Here is a 16,797-nt window from a genome sequence, read left to right as displayed (position 1 = left end):
ATTATGGCCAGTGGCAGTCATGGATTTGTGCATTCATCTTCCTTTGGCAGAGAGAAGTGTCCTAGATATTGGAGAGAAAGCAGTGTACAGCACTGCCCACTGAACCACGTCATCTCATGGAAGGCACTGTTGGCATGGAAGCACACACTGAGCAAACCTGTCGTAACACATGAGCTTCTATGTGTGAGTTTTCAGATGAGGACAGGTGCACCCTCAGAAGTTCTCCCCACTCACTGTTGTTATCTTGTGTTGCCAACTGCTGCAGTTGGTGAGGATAAGTCTTGCTGTACTTCTTTCCAGACTGGACAAAGGATGTAGAGGTATGCTTTGCCCATTCCAAAGACTGGATCCAGACCTTCACAAGGCAGCTTTCTCTCCTAGAAGTGGAAGAACATCATACTGGATTCATCAGCATCTAGCAGAAATTCCATGTATTTGGCATGAGGAACAAAAAAATAAGCCATGTTGACAGTCTTTGGTTTCCATCAAGTCAGTGTACAGGCAAGCATCCAGTGTTCTACTCTGTTTGCAACCTCTAACATTCTCTGCATTTGCCTGGAATCTTATTTTGAACACATGTCACTGAGTTCCCTGTAGCATTGTAGAGAATTCCTTGTTCAATCCCCATTTCCAGCTGCTCTTGGAAATCAGCATGGTTTGTAGTTTTGTAAGTTGTAGTTTCCAGCTACTTCTACTAAAACAAAAAGTTAAAAGGTGATAATCAGATCTCTAATTAGGGGAAATGCATTTACTGTTGTCTGGGGAGAGCAGTGACCCAAACAGCATGTGATGTTCATGACAAGGTAGAATGGCTCTCAACTGAAACAGATAAGATGTAAGGAAGAAATCCTTTACTGTGAGAATGGTGAGGCACTGAACAGGTTGTCCAGAGAAGCTGTGGGTGCCCCATTCCTAGCAGTGTTCAAGACCAGGTTGGATGGGGCTCTTGGTCTAGTGAAAGGTGTCCCTGCCCATGGCCGGGGGCTTGGAAGTAGATGAACTGAAGACCTCCAAGATACTGACCATTATCAGGGCTCGAGCTGATTCCCAGCATGGTATCTGTGTTTGCAGGCTCATCTACAGGAGGCAGGTGACTGTTACTCTCCACCAGCTGCCTGACAGAGCCAGCACAACCCATCTGTGGGGGTCATAGAGGCATCATCATCATCTTTTCAGCCAGTATCACCAGGACCACAGCTACTATCTGGAACACTCCTGCCAACTGCAGCTGAACTACCACGTCCCTTGGCCAAGTGAAAATGCTGGAGTGCAGACTTGTACTCCCATCAGATGAGCCCATTTCTCTGCAAATTGTCCCTGCTTTTTCTCAACATCACTGTGAGTACACCTTACTTCAGATGAAAGACTGGCATCCCAAAAGAAGGAGTACACAGGAACTGTTTTTTGTCATCTTACCATTTTGTATTCCTCCTCACTCAATAATTGTCATTAAATCCTTCATTTTTTCCTATCAGACCCATCTTTCTGTTGTTTTCTTTTGAGCAGACTTCTCTGCAGCTGCAAACCCCTGCATCTCGGCAAAATAATGTGCAGCCATGATACCTGCCAAACATGATTGAAGAAGGTTGTAGGTTCTCATGCTGTTACTGTCTGTGCACTGAGTAGTGCCTGCAACCCACTGCTCTCATCTCCTGTGGTTTCCAGGACTGACTGTCAAGGTCAGATGTCTGTGTGCTCTTGGGTGCCAATGAAAATCTCCCCTTCCTCACAGTACTTTTAACCTCTGCCCCTTGTGCAGTGGCAGATTGTGTCTGAGGGATACCTTGTCCATAGAACACGCCCTCAGGATGTTCTGTCCTTTCCAGGCATACCAGGGAAATGTAACAGAGATTCATATGTGATGTATTTGCAGCATGGATTGATCTTGAAAGCATGGGGCAGATGTCTGCAAAACAGGCCTTGCCATGGCTGTGTGACGTGTGTGCAAGGAAAATGATACTGTATCTGTGGTATTGGGCACATCTGCGTGTTGCGAGTGGGTGTACCTGTTTGATGCTTGTCTGGGAAATGTGGAAAGATGGGATTACTGGAATCTGCTAGTGACTAAACATCACTTGCAGTGGAATTCTCCTCATAATTTTAGACATCTGTGATAGGGACAGCCCCATCTGACATGTTCAGCATGTCTTATCTTTATATACTTAATGGGAAAAATAGGGCACTCAGCATCTGAGTTGTTTTAGATTTCTTATTCAGAATTATTTTGGCAAACAAGATAACCCTTCTGCTTAACTGAATGTAGTTTATTTTCAGTAAAGCCTTCCCTTTCCTGCAAGAGCTTTATAATGCTCTCTGTTGGTCTGGCATTGTGAACTGCCAGTAGCAGTGAAGGGCCTCTCGTACTGGTGAGTATAAGTTTAGTCATAATACTGCAAAATGGATAAAAATGGTAGAAAAAAGCCACTCAATGCATTTTTTAGGCCTCACATTCTCTCCAGCTGAGCTTTAGACAGAGAAAGGAGCAAAGCTAAATTGACTGACTGGAATGTATCCATTGTTACAAAGTTGTGGAAGGCCATTTAGGGCAGAGATAATAGAAATCTGGGCCATCAAGTGAGTAAGCTTCATTGCAGTCAGTACTTAAAATTATAGCTGTCCTTAATGCCAATAAGTCAGACACTTACTGGTTGAAGACAACACTCCTTAAGTATCTGATTAAAAATAAAGCTCTACTTTATGTTTCTTCCTGAATCAGAGCTTTAGTTAACCTTCAGTTGCTCTAATAGCTTTGCTTGTGTGTGTGGAAAAGCCCAGACTGCCAGGATGAGAAGAACCCAATAACCCCATCTCTCTTCTCCCTGTGGATAAATTTGTGATGTCTTAATCATTCAAAATGGTATTGTTACTGGTCCCACTGAGCAAAGGTAGTGCTACTTATTTAGCCAGTCAAACGGAGGACACAAATTCACAGAGAATCAGATGACAGTGTTCCTGCTTTTCACAGAACTACTTGTTAATGCTAGACAGAAGGAGGTACGGGGGTATAACTTAGCAGATATTTTGAAATTTCCAACTTGAATGGGAAGTGTGGCCTTTCCTAGATCCTGGTCTTTGTTTTCTCAAATCCAATACTCTGCAAACTGCATTAATATTAAAGTTCATACTGAGAAATAAAAGTTGTGTGCCTTATGCTGTGAATGAAAATAATTTGGGAACTGTACAGTAAAATAATTTGGGAACTGTAAACAGGAGCTGCCTACGGTCTTTTTTCATTGTCTTATCTTTCATGTTCTGCACTTATAAAAAGATAAATCAGAGCTGCGTAAAAACAGATGTGTGAGTGTTTGGATTCAGGATGGTCTCAGGCAGGGTCCAGCAGCAGATACTGTGGAATGTGTGGCATGATATTTTCCTCAATCATTTTCCCAGCTCCAACAGTTTGTTGTGTAGATTTCCTGAATCTGGTTGATGTCAGTGTATATTTTAGCCTCAGAATGCTTTTATCTAATATATTGGGCCAGCAGCTTTCTGGAACTGATTGAAGTTTCAACATGTATGGAAGCTACTGCCTTCATTTAGTGTCCCTTAATTCTTGTTTTGGAAGAAAGAATAAAGAGTCTTTCCATATCCACTTGCTTGATTACACACTACCTCTAATATAGCACAGTTGTTTAGTTTCTTTTTATTTAAGTTGATCTTGGAAAGTCTTACCTACTTTTCCATACTGTAGTGGTATCATACATTAGATTTTCCTTGCTGCCCTTTTTGTGAATCTTTTGAGTTCTTTTTTACTCCTTTTTGAGATGGGGAACCAAGACTGCATGCTGTGCTAAAGATGCTCTATTGATTATTGTAATATTGTAATGATATATTACCTTCTGTTATGTATTCTTCTTCTAATAAATCCTAGCATTTTATTTGCCTTTCTGACCTCTGTTGGGCACTGAACTGCTGATTACATGACTCTGTAGCCCAACATCTATATCTGGATGTATTACTTCAAGATCATTTCCAAGGGGTAATAATAATCTATGAGTACAACATCTGACATAAAAAACTTTGAATTTTTTTTTCAGTGGGTGCCTTATTTCACCTTTATCTCCTTTGTGTTTCTTCTTTGTCATTTTATTGTGTCTGCTCAGTATTGTAGACTGCTTTTGCAGCTTTTTGCAATTGACCCTTACTTTTACTACCCTTAATGGCTTAGTATTTGCAGCAAGTTTTATCACCACATTTTATCGCCTCTGCAGTGAAAATTGGCCATTTAGTCTTTACTGTATTTGACCATGTACGTAGGAATGGTTAATCTGTATTGAACCCCAGTGATGATTAATTTATTCCCTGAAGCAGGGGCAAATGTTGTCGCTTATGAAGTGGAAGACCTTGTGGTCCCTTGAAGTGGCTACAAAGATAGTAAAGGAACTGGCCTTATAATCATGACTTGAATTTAGTGCAACTTTTCATTGACGTACTAAAACTGGAATGCTTTTGAAGAGATAATACAGGAAGCTTGGACAATAATCAATCATTTTTATTTCAGGAGAAAATGAAGTTCCATCTGAAGATGCCCTAATACTACAACTGCACCTTGCAAAAGGGCATGAGAAATTTACTGAAATGCTAAAAAGCCAACAGCAGATCATTGTCGATTTGCAGCAAAAACTTGCTGAGCAGCAGCATGTACTGGTTAGACAGCAACAGGAGATTCTTGAACAGCAAAGAAAAATGTATGAGCAAATGGATTTGATCAAAGTCCAGTATGGCATGCTTTTTGATACGGTGAAACAAGTGTCATTTCAGAGTTTGCAAGAAGATATTCAAAATTATTTTGAAAGTCATCTTCAAGGACTTCAGAACCAGGTCAGAAATCATCTCCAGAAGTCATACTCTGTGCATAAAGTGGAAGTGGATGCAAAAGTGATTAATGTTGGGGAGTCTTTGCTGGACTGTGGCCTTTGTGAAAGTGATGAATTTTGCAATTTCCAAAAGACACCTTCACAATGTGAGAAATGCACATTGTGTCCTGCTGGTTTTTTCCAAATGTCCGAGTGTTCTGCAAACTCTGATCGGATTTGCCAGGTGAAACATAATTCTGTATCTTTCAGTTATTGCTTATGAAGTTTTGGGTTTGACATACTGGGATAACATTCTGGAAATAACTACTTGGAGAGCTGCAGAGATCCAGTTTGGAGCATGTGTTTCACTGAACGGGTCTATGGCACTTCAAAGTCTGCCAGAAGTTTTTTTTCTGAGCTTTCTCTTTAGTTTTTACTGCTCTAAATAAGACACTAGTTTGTGCCAGTTTGGTGTGACACTTTCCCAAACCTGGCAGCTGGCAGAACTTTGATTCTTTTCATCATGGTGGGAAAAGGCATCCTAAAACATTTATACTTCTGCATGCTAAATTTGTTTGTTTAATCCCACTCCACTCTACAGGAACTTCTAAACATCTCTGGAAAGCAAAGGAAAGCTTTACTAAGCAAAGCTATAAGTCAGACATTTATTTATAGGTTTGGAAACAGAAGTTGTCAGTTAAAACAAATGTAAGAACTAGTTCCTGCTGAAACGTAACATGCAAACATATACAAATATAGAACAGACGCTTCTATTGTTAAACACATTTTATTATACAACATAAAACCAGCAAGTAAGCAAAATAAAATGGTTCTTTGTTCGCTTTCTGTAATTTAGAAATTCTAATATATATGGGAAACTTGATATTTAAAGCAGTATCTTGTTTGCCAAGTATTGCCCCCAGTTCTTAGCTTAACATGACCTGACCAGCCAGTGACCTACGCCCAAGATACTGAGAACCTGAAAGTGTCTGTCCAGAGCTCGTCTCAGTTTTCTTTAGTGCTAGCATTTAAATACAAATGTAGCCTGTTATTCTTTCCTCTCTGACTGCTGTAAGGTGAAAGGAGGGCTTGTTGACAGGAGATAATACTTTCTCATTTACTTTTCACGTGTGTTTTTTGGTTAGCACCTTCCTCCCAGACTAAATGTCCTTAAAAGCCTTTCCTAACACTTGTTACAGTGTCATTAAGATCAGTTGAGTGATGCATCACTCTGGAGCATGTGCAATGTAACAAGCTTTACTTGTGCAACCACTCAGTTCAGCTCGTCATCTGCACACTGCTAGCTTTCTGTGGATACCACACGGTCTTTTTGGATAGAACAGTTGACATATCCAAATCAAAATTTTCTTGATCCAACACGCTTATGGGATCAGCCTGTTCTCCATCCCTGCCTATGCCTCTTACTAGCAGATGGGTGTCACAGAGCCTGAAGAAATCCTGTTTCAAATTTAAGTTGTCGTTTTATAGTGTTTCAGTATGAATCTTGTGATTTACAGGACAGAGATGAATGCACTGAATCTCCAAGCATTTGTGGTGAGAGGATAAAATGCCTGAATACTCCAGGTAAGTTATATTCTCTAATAATTAAAGAATAAAGATAACTAGATCTTCAGGAACTGACCAAAAAAATAGATAAGGACTCAGACTTGTATGTTAATGAGTAGTGACATGTGCAGCTTGCTGGAATCAAAGGGGTTGAAAAATACTCATCTGTAAGCTGGTAGCAGTTTTTGTGGACGATGGGCTATATAGGGGATTAATATCCACAGGAAGCATTGGATGGTCCCTTTTGCCTTATTTTCATGGGGTTTTATGTGCTTTGTTTTAATTTTCACTTATGACCTGACTTTCTTCTTGTTTATGCTGGTACAAATGGAGTCAAAATCAAAGATATCATTCCTAATGGAGAAAAATAGTTGTCATTTTCCTTCTGCTGCACTGGAGTAGATATCTGATTTGATCTCATAAAGGGTCTTATTAAGCCTCTTTCCATCAATCATATTCTCCTTTAGCAACAATATTGTCAAATACTGAGGAACAATCAACAGTTTCCATCATTTGCATGGGCTTGGGGGAATTTTTCTGACATTTAAGAACAGATCTGTCTGGTGTTTTGCTCTGCAGACTTCAACTTCATTACTTCATTGTATTCTAATGGCAGTCAGACACAAAAGAGCAAAATTGATAGACATAGTGAGCAAATTGCATCCAGGTACTAAGTTTCTTTCTGTTTGTCTAAGTTTTCTCAGCCAAAAAAGCTCAAAAGGAACTCTGTGACCAAACAGAGCATTTCACCAGCTGTGACCTGTACCTGAAGTCTCACAGTCAAATAACTGAAGGAGAGCTTCATTAGATTTTATGGTTTTCCTCCTCTAGACTTCTAACTTGTAGAAGGAGTGTGGCCTCTCTGAGTGGCAAGGGCTGTTTTCAGCTGATTATGACTGATCTTGTATCTTTCCTACCCAGCCACTGGTGGAGGGAAAATGTGGGAGGGAATTGGTTCTAGGAAAGGGTGAAAACAGGGCATGGGTTCTCTTATATTGTACTTCCTTCCTCTGGGCAGGAACTGTGTTGGTTTGGGTGGTGTTCGTACAAAACACCACAGGAAACTGGAAATGGACTAGAGCAAGAGAGCACTTAGTGTTGCCTTATGTGGTAAATGCTGTAGAGGAGTTACCATCAGTCTTACCAAAAAAAGAGGCAAGACTCTTTTAGACAGTCTTAATGATGAACAGTTAGAGGGGAGACAGCTTAGGGCCCAATATTTGAATCAGAGCATTGGAAAGGTGTAAGACTTTGTCTCTTCTTAAGTAAGGCGTTGGGTTTGGTTGAATTGGTAGGTTTTTGGATGGAAGCCCATAAGAGCTTGGTCCTAAGAAAGGAGAGCCACCAATGCGGTCGTCATTTGGTGTTGCTCTTGTCTGTGGCTTGGAAGAGGGAAGGCTTTAAGTCATTTATTCAGTGGGTTCTGTGGAAGGGGGGAACTAGACCAAGAGGGTCTGTACAACTGCTGGAGGAAAGTGAGGGCAAAATACTGCCAAGAAACAGATGAGTAATGATGGCATGTCAGACCACAGAAGGGCAGCAGCAATCTATTTGAAAGGGAAGGACACTTCCCTTGATTCATCCTCTCCCAGTTTTAATGGTGGCTTGTAACTATGTGAAAACAAACTATTTCCCATCACCTGTGAATCAGTCCCATCACCACAGGAATCAATGTCCTGTCAATGTTGTTTCCATCTGTCATGGAAGAGAGTGTTCTTTTTATTTTTTATTAGAGACAACTGCTACTTTCTGGCCGTGGTAGCTTATTATCTTCTACAAGTGTGATTACCATGTTAAAAGGCAGGGTGAAACTGAATGTCCCTTTTGGGTAATGTAGGGAAGATAGAGATGTGATCTGACATATGAGTTCCAGATGTTGAACGTGTTTTCTTGAGCTGCACGCAAAGGTTGTTTCATCTGTAGCAACTCATCTTCACTGTATAGTATGAGAGGAGACAGGGCAAATAACAATCAAAAAATGTGCAATTAGGAGCCTTTCCCTCTTCACCCTTCCACTTTCCTTTACATCATACCTTCTTCCTCTGCTGCTTTTTCTCACTTTTAGCTGGGGTAAGAGTTGTTAGGTTATTTAATTAAATGGTAGTCATCAAGTTTCAATAACAGTTGGAGGTATGTAGTCAGTGAAAATGGACTCCAGTGCATCATTTCCTTCTTAGATAATCACAGGAAAGTGGTCAAACTGTTGTCCAAGAAATAGAGTCAACCAAAGGCAGTCTCCCTGGAATGCCATGCTAGCTAAGGAGGACTTACTGTAGAACTTACTGTAGAACTTACTGTGGGATGCAGGGGGAAGAGGAATGGGAACTTGGACAGATAGCCCCGATAATAAGCCATGTTGATATGTGATGAACCAAATTTGACGTAAAGGGTTTAAAAAGAGATGAATTCCCATAATTAATCTTCTTGAATCTCATCTTTGCATCAGGCAGTTATGAGTAGTAACAGCAGCAAAATACATGTATGGCTTACTCTAATTGCCTTGCAGTTGCCTGGCTTCCATGAGTGGCAAGGGCTGAGGAGTGTGCTCCTCAGGTTGAGCTGGGTTGAACTCGTTGTTAAACCAGGTGGAGCAGTGCCCAGAGCAGGAGCCAGGAAGAGGTGGGAGAGATTGTCAGACAGTAAAGAGCAGTAGGAAGCAGTCACAGCATGCTGCTGTGCTAGCTTTCTGATGTTTGGCTATCATTTGCTGCTTGACTTCTTCTGGGCAAAGTGTAGAGTGTTACTCTTGCCACTGTGTCCATAGTATAAAGTAGCTTGTGTGCTGCTTTGAAGTCACCTATTTGAAGCACACACAGGGGGAACACCTGCTGCAGATCTAACCAGTAAAAGACCGGACAGCAAATTATAGTGAGTAATCACCACATGCAGTTGTAAAACTTGATGTTTATAAAAATCCTCAAATATACATTAAAATATTTTAAAGAAGCAAATAGCATAAAAAGGATTTCTAGGCACTACTGCAAATCTTCTCTGCCATGCAAACCAGCTGTATTTGTGTACTCAGTATCAGTTCATCCACTATTTCTCAGTGGTGGTGGAGCTATTGATATGAGAAGTAGACGTGGTAAAGAAGTGTCATATGAACAATTTACATCATGGTTAAAACTGATTTCAAAGGGAAAGTTTGTCTGAGATTTTTTTTTTCTGTATTCCCTTTAGAATGTTCTTAGTTACAAAATGTGATCTTACTTACTTGGCTTTTGTTTCTCATAAAAAAGCCAGACACTTGCAGAGGGGAACAAAGTGTTACATTTCTCTTGACTTTTTATCAAATGTAAAATATCTTACTGTTCTGCAGTGAGCTCAGAGAAAATGGTACCTGGTCTTAGAAAGAGTATTTTCACATCATAAATTGTACAGTCCTACATATTGGTGTTAGTGGAGAGTCATCGCTTCAGAGAATTAAATGTAAATAGACAAAGTGATATGAGGGTGAATATATGAAACCTGTATAAAGTAACTCAGTGTCTAGTGAATTCTGGCCAATATTCTGACCTCCCCTGTGAGCCCAGTGCACGTGTACTGCTCTATCTTGCAGTCTGCAGTATGTGTGGCGAGCTCTTCTGTCTGCATCAGCAGTCGGCATAGCCAGCTCCAGCCTGGGGCTAGCAATGGGGAAATGTGGCTTGTTGGGATCCATATCAAATACTTGTAGTCCCAGTCTTAGAGGAAATACCATCGCAGGAACAGGAACTTTCCAGCTGAAGAATAAAGCAAATTTATGATACAGGATTTAGATAGTAAAGGATATTTAAGAAGAGCTATAATAAAGCTGATTACTGAGTTATAATTATGGTGACAAAAAGCATAAGTGGGTGCATTAGTGATTACATTTTGAGGCATAAACTGCAGGTGGTTATTCTTTAGGGTGCCTCAGATTTTGTCTGCTGATTTAGATCCTGAAAGCTCCATACATAAAGGTTTTGGGTTCTGATTGCTCCAACTGGAAGCACTGGCAGCTGGCAGTGCTCTTGGAAAATTGCCATAGAAAATTACAGTCTGTTTTTAAAACTTGCTCTTTGGATGTGCATTCTTTCACCCACTAAGGTCATAAGGCACAAAATTGCTTTATGTCAAATAAAGTAATTTCAAACAGCATGTCTAGATATTCCCTTTACTGTTTGCAGCAGTTTTATTTTAGCTTTATCACAACTGTTGGCATCCTGTGTCTCAGGACAGTGGTTTTCCACTTTTTAAATGCATGGGCTTATGCAGACTGATTTTAAGCATGCTGTTTACAGTTTTGGTTTTCCTATTTGTCTCTTGCAGGTTCTTTAAAAACTGTGTACAGAGTGAATGCTGGGGATACCTGTTCCTTTGGTTGCAAAGCACTGCTTTAGCAATCACAGGGATACCCTGTGACCTGTCTGGGCAGGCAGTGCACATTTCTCCATGTGGGGGAACTCTCCCTTAGTTGAAAGTATCTGAGCTGCTCAGTAGGCCACTCAGTCACCATGCCTTTTACCTCAGGGAAGGGAGTGTCTTTGGAGCGCGTTGTCTTTGCATCTGATACATTACAGGTTTTGGTTAGAACTGCCACTCTGTAGCTCCTCTTTCACTCTGAACCATTGTGCTTGGCTTGGACAAGCTGAGTTATAACTAATATTTCCTCTCTGTCAGCTATCAGTGTTCCTTTAATAGCATAAACTTATCTAACATCATAACTGTCCGCTGTTTTCTCCCTTATGATTAGATACATTATCAAAGATACTTGATATGTGGAGCTATAGAGTTCTAATTTTTAGTATTTTAAAGGTATGACAATAAAAACTGTCCATTTCCTGTGAACAGGTGGTTTCCGATGCCTTGGAGTTGCTGAGAAAGATGCAGCTTTGGGAATGTGTGGAGACGACTATTTCTTTAATAAGGAAATGCAGGAATGCCAAGCGTGTTTAAAATGTGAAGATGGAATGGTGGCCATGCCCTGTTCCACTGTCAGTGATACTGTTTGTTCAGCAACCGGTGAAAACAAGCTCTCAGAGTCTTGGGCTGCAAATATTATTCTACCCTCTGTGAAGTCTGGCATCTCTCAGGTCTACTCTGGCTTGAACTTGAAGATAAAGGGAAAGCTTCCCTGTGAAATCCTATCTGTTGAAGATGGCAGCCTGGTATTCAGGCAACATGGTCTGTTGTGGACTGACCTAAACTTTGCAGTAAAGCACAGCTGCAGGAATTTTTTGCAACTTTCCCTAAAGCTCAATGGCAGCGAGGAAGGCTATGAACTGAGTGGTGTTCGGATTGAACAGCCAGAAGGAAAGTATTTCCAGAGCACTAGTTTGAGCAGTGCTGCTGAAGTGGAGCCCAGCCAAACTCTTTCTGTGTATCTGAGGAGCCCAAATCAATTCTGCAATCAAAGCAAAGACTTAAATATTTATGATCTTATTACCCCACTCAGTTTGTTTTGGTTGTCCCATGACACAGGTGCTGTAGCACTCAGTGCACAGATGTCAACAGCAATGCATTACCAAACAAATTATCGACCTACCTTTAAAATAATTTCTGTTTCTGACCCTTACATGCTAAGTTTATCTCATGATGGCAGAGCTATAAAGTTCACTGAAACCGGTGTTGTCAAATTTGTATTTCACCAGGCGTTGTATTCCATGGGTCATACATGTGTCCGGGAGGGTTTCTCCTTAATTTCTTATATCAATAGGAATGGTACCAACAGAGAGCTAATGAATGTATTTAAATCCGGGGTAAATTACAGAGACACGTCGATATCTGCCTCTGGGGCCACGAAAGTTGGTGCTGGAGATCTGATTAGCTTTGAGATACTTTCTCCTGCACAGTGTAATGTTCGGTATTTTGGAGATAGTTCTGGAATTAGTATGTTTAGCCTCATTTGGATCCCTTCAGCAGTTTCTAGTGCCATATCAGCCACAGTTTCTGTTACAGGTCTGCCTACTGGAGCTGTGAGAAACAAATTACTGGATTTCACCCAGGTCTCATCCAATGAGAAACAGATACAGCTGATTTCTTCTGGACAGCTTGCTCAGAAGTATTTTATTTTTACTGAAAAGGGAGTTGCCAGCCTTACATTTAACTTAAAGCTAATCCACTCATGCAATGCACTCAAAATGACTCTCAATCAGTTGACCATGGATCACATGCAACCCACAGCAATTGCTCAGCAGATTGGAGGTCAGATGCCAGAGGGAAGCATATGGACCAGTGTGTCCCTCCGTGCATCTTTTGGAGTACGTAATGGAACACTGATATCAGTTTCTCTTGACTGTGTGCGTGGAAGGATCAATCAGATCACTCATGAACATGGAACCAGTATGTCTATTTTATGGATTTCATCTTAATTCTGTGCAATGAAGTCAGCACAGAATTGGGGGTTAAATTGTATTTGTATTCTATATCTATTTGACACTGTATACTATGTTGACATGAGCTGATCATCCTGCCAAAATGCTCCCAATTTTAGGAGTATTTAAGTATAATCTGAATTGAATGATCAGTGTTTAAAGAAAACACAAGCTTTCAGTGTTCCAAGATTTTAATTCTGTTAACATCCTCAGGCAGGGGAACCTTGAATTCGGATCAAACTCTCTTATTTTTAATAAAGCCATCCCTTAAAATTGGTTATTTCTGGACCACAAAAAATTGCAGGTAAGGGTAAATACATTTTAGTACTGTAACCAAAAGCAGCACAGCCAATGGAAACCTGCTTTCAGCTTCTTCTCTCAACAGGCTAATAATAAGACTAAATGCACTTTGAGTCTAATTTGTCTACATTTTACAAAATGTGCTTTCTATAAATGGAGAGAACATGCCTCAAACTAGAGGTGATGATATGGCAACACTGGAGTACACATTCTTAATATTATAGAAATTGACTGGGTTGAAAATAGAATATTATAACAAAAAGAGTGGAACTAATAACTGTTCTAATTTAATTTTGAAATAATCTGCATTTAAATTACTGGGAAGGCTTTTCCCCGTTTTTACTTTTGCCTGTGAAAAGTTGCAGGAAGAGAAGGAAGTGTATCCTAAAAAGTAAGAGTGGGTAGGCAAAAATAAATAAGTACTAAAGGAATGTATTGAAAGTAAGACTTTTGAAAATTAGGCAAATTTTTATTCGATTTCTTATAAGTAACAAAATATTTTTCTGACCCAAAAGGAACACTATTCACAAAGCCTATTTATTTTGCTGAACAGATGCTGAATTTAAAAAGGTGGGTTTTTTTGTTAAATCCCTCAGTTAATTCAAAGAAAATGTGTATTCATTGACACTAATTTTTGTCTTCTTCCAACCTTTCCATCAAATTATTCTTATTTTTTTCTTATCTATGTGAAGTGTTTTGTCCCATTTTCTCCTTTCTCCTCCACAGATGCTGCTTCACTCTCCTTTCTCATTCCTTTTATTAGGGGTAAATGGCATGCCTTGCCACATTTCTTCCCAGCTTTCTTTCAGCATTCCTACAAAAGGATAGATATTTGTGTTACAAATGTAATTATAGAAGAGGGACCTTAACAATGCACTTTCAGGCTGCTTAAATCAACCTTACTGAAAAGGAATATTATGCACGATATACCTTTAATATAAATGTCTGCCTGAGTATGTGTATCTAAAATATACATTTGCTCTTCATTTGTTTTTGAGCTTGTCACACTATTTTGCTGCATAGCCTTCTGCTATAATTTTCTGTAACAGAATGAACCCAATTGCAAGTCCTCTATCTGGTGGTTGTTTTTACTTGTAACGTTAATAACTGTGTCCTTAACACCTGAATTTATCTTTCCATCATCCTTTTTTATTCATCAAGAGTGTCCTCAAGGATGGAGGCTTTGGACAAACTGCTCTCCTGCTCCAAATAAAGAACAGTAGTTTTTCTTGCTTTCAGCTGCGAAATCTAAGCAGTCCATTACAAGACACCTCACTGGGCATTGTGTTGCAGCCAGCACAAGTACACAAACCAGTCATCCTGGTGTCCCCAAATCTCTCTTGTGACAGAGATCTCAGTGCCTGTTTGTAGCCAGGGTCTCATTTGTTCTCAGAAGGTCGTAAGGAAGGATGAATTAAAACTACCATTAAAGGTGTTCAACATTTGAAAAATACTGTTATGGGGGATATTTTGTAGTAATAGAGACAGACTTTGGGGAATGAAAACGTGTATCTGTTGTGTGCAGAAGAGCTGCATTACTTAGGAGCAGAGCAGCTTTTCTAGGTACTTCACTCTGGAAGCCTACTGAGACTAAACAAAGATGAAATGGCACAGGAGTTAAAAGTTTTCTGACATACCCATCTGCTTTCTATAGAAGGGTGCATGTGATGTAAGAGGACCTCTGCAGAGAGCAGACCTGGATATTTCTAAGGTAAGAGTTCAGGGGAAGACAATGTTAGAGAAACCTAGAAATTATGTACTTATGTTTTTGTTTCAGAGGAAGTTAAGAAAGTCACTTTCTTACAAACAGAACCCCTTATTTTCCTTTCTGTTTTGTGCTATGCAGTTGTGTTGAAGGCTGTTGCTTCCCTAAGAGTCATTCCGGATTTAAACCTGTGTAGCACATATCAGAATGTGGTGTTAAACATAAGCTGGTACATCTTTAGCAAAGTGCAGATGTTACTTGAATGTAATAAACATTTGCCTATATATAGCATATAGCAAATCTAATGGCATGATTTGTATGAGTATGCTTTATTTGAGTGAGATTGTGAGATCAGTGGAATTGCTTGAACAGGGAAGAGAATGATGCTCCAATCCTGTATTATGCACGTGGTGGTACTTACATTGAAGTGCACCATTATTAAATGATGCAGAAACTATGAGGAAGGTACAAGTGAACATTATTACAGCTAAGAGAGGTTCCAGAGTGTGAATTCTTCAATGCAGTAAATGTTCTTGGAGGACTCTGTTGGGAATGCCCAGAATTGCCCTTAAATTCAGAGTAGACTTTTAGATGCACAGTGGCAGAAACACAGTATTTTGCATCCATCTGGTAGTGATAATGCATCTGATAATATTTTACTCATCTGTAATAAGGCCCTCAAATGACAAAAAAGAGCATCTCTCCCTTTCAAAAAAAGGAAATGCCTGAATCTGTAGTTGAGGTCACTCACTGACCATGGTTATAGCAACAGGAATTTGAAGTGAATGTGTTGGAATCAGTGTGGATTTAGGATAGCCTAATTAAGGGCATAGTATATAGCCTCTGCATCTATGAAAATGATATATATTGCCTCATACCATGCAAAGTTAAGTGGTGCACTATGATCCTGAATAAGATAAAGTTCAAGAGGAATCAATGCAAAATGAATGTTCCTTTTATGGCGCTTATCCCATTTGCTGTCATAAATTGCATGTCTTATTGACAAGTATATCTTACTAATTATATTTACAACTTTAGAACTTTTAAATTAATTTTTTCCCATATGGTTTCTTTCTGTTAATAGCACAATATAGTACTGTGAAGTACAGAATGCATTTAAAAACTTTTCTTTTGCATCTTTTCATACCAACCACATTTATGAATATGGTTAAAATAGCTGCAGACAGTCTCTCCAATCCTTTCTGCTAGAGAGTGTTTCCAGAGGAAGTATTCATAAAGTAACAGAGTAAGTATGAGTCTGGTAGAATCTAGCTGTACAGAAGGAGTTTAAGTTAATACATCCAGGAAGGCAGGTGGTTATTTCATTGCATTCTGCAGATAATGGGCAACCTGTTGTTATAGAAAACATGACCATTACAGAAGGAAAATAATTTAGGTGGTATAGTGCTACTCATTCAATAGGAAAAAGGATTTGGCTTACAAAAACCTGAATTATTTTGTATTGTGAAACATTTTGCAAGTTCAAAGATTTTACCTGAATATATTTTATTACCTATGCATTTTTTTATGCTTTCTGTGAAGTCAAAACTGGGCAGAATTTGTTAAGTTTATTCCAATATTTTAGATGTTCCTCTGTTCTCTGCAGATTGCAGTACACTGTGAAACCTACACTAGTTTCAAATGGTGCTTTTTATGAAATTTCCTATTTTGAAATATTGCCTTGTTTTAAAAAGACTGTTTAGATACTTGCCTCAGTTAATAGTGTATTGTAATATGTTTTAAGAGAACTTTACTGAAATAAATAAAATGATAAGGCTTCATGAGTGTTTTTGTTCTGTTCTGAGGAAGATTGGTTGCAGCTATCATGTTTTTTTACCAGTGACTCTTCTGGGGTCAGTATTTCACAGATATAATCAGAATTAGTCACCTGAAGTGCTTCATGAAGTGTCACTAAACAGGAATAGTAGTAGTGCACATTTCTAGAGATCATCTTGTCTGCCTGCCTTCTATTCCTATGGTTATAACAGTAACTGTAGATCTGAGGAGATGAATACTGTCAAAAGAGCAGCACAGTTCATCCTGGTCATGGCTAGCACCCTAGGAATATAGAGAAGAAAGAAATTTGTCCTGCCTG

The 16,797-nt window shown here is 39.5% G+C and overlaps 1 protein-coding gene across 2 annotated transcripts; it reads left to right on the top strand.

Moving 5' to 3' along the window:
• The first annotated feature begins 4,505 nt into the window (after positions 1–4,505).
• On the top strand, positions 4,506–16,473 carry LOC126646005 (uncharacterized). 2 transcript variants are annotated; one of them, XM_050326991.1, is made up of 3 exons: positions 4,506–4,821; positions 6,314–6,380; positions 11,175–16,473. In XM_050326991.1, the coding sequence occupies exons 1-3, from the start codon at positions 4,579–4,581 to the stop codon at positions 12,692–12,694; spliced, it is 1,830 nt and encodes a 609-aa protein (XP_050182948.1). In that variant the 5' UTR covers positions 4,506–4,578; the 3' UTR covers positions 12,695–16,473. The 2 variants fall into 2 exon arrangements, with proteins under 2 accessions (XP_050182948.1, XP_050182939.1); XM_050326982.1 differs by having other exon boundaries at positions 4,506–5,040.
• The last annotated feature ends 324 nt before the right edge of the window (positions 16,474–16,797 follow it).

This window comes from Myiozetetes cayanensis, unplaced genomic scaffold (assembly GCF_022539395.1).
Source record: "Myiozetetes cayanensis isolate MyiCay16 unplaced genomic scaffold, myiCay2020 scf1, whole genome shotgun sequence".
Taxonomy (NCBI): Eukaryota; Metazoa; Chordata; class Aves; order Passeriformes; family Tyrannidae; genus Myiozetetes; species Myiozetetes cayanensis.
This window is presented reverse-complemented; position numbering and strand designations above follow the sequence as displayed.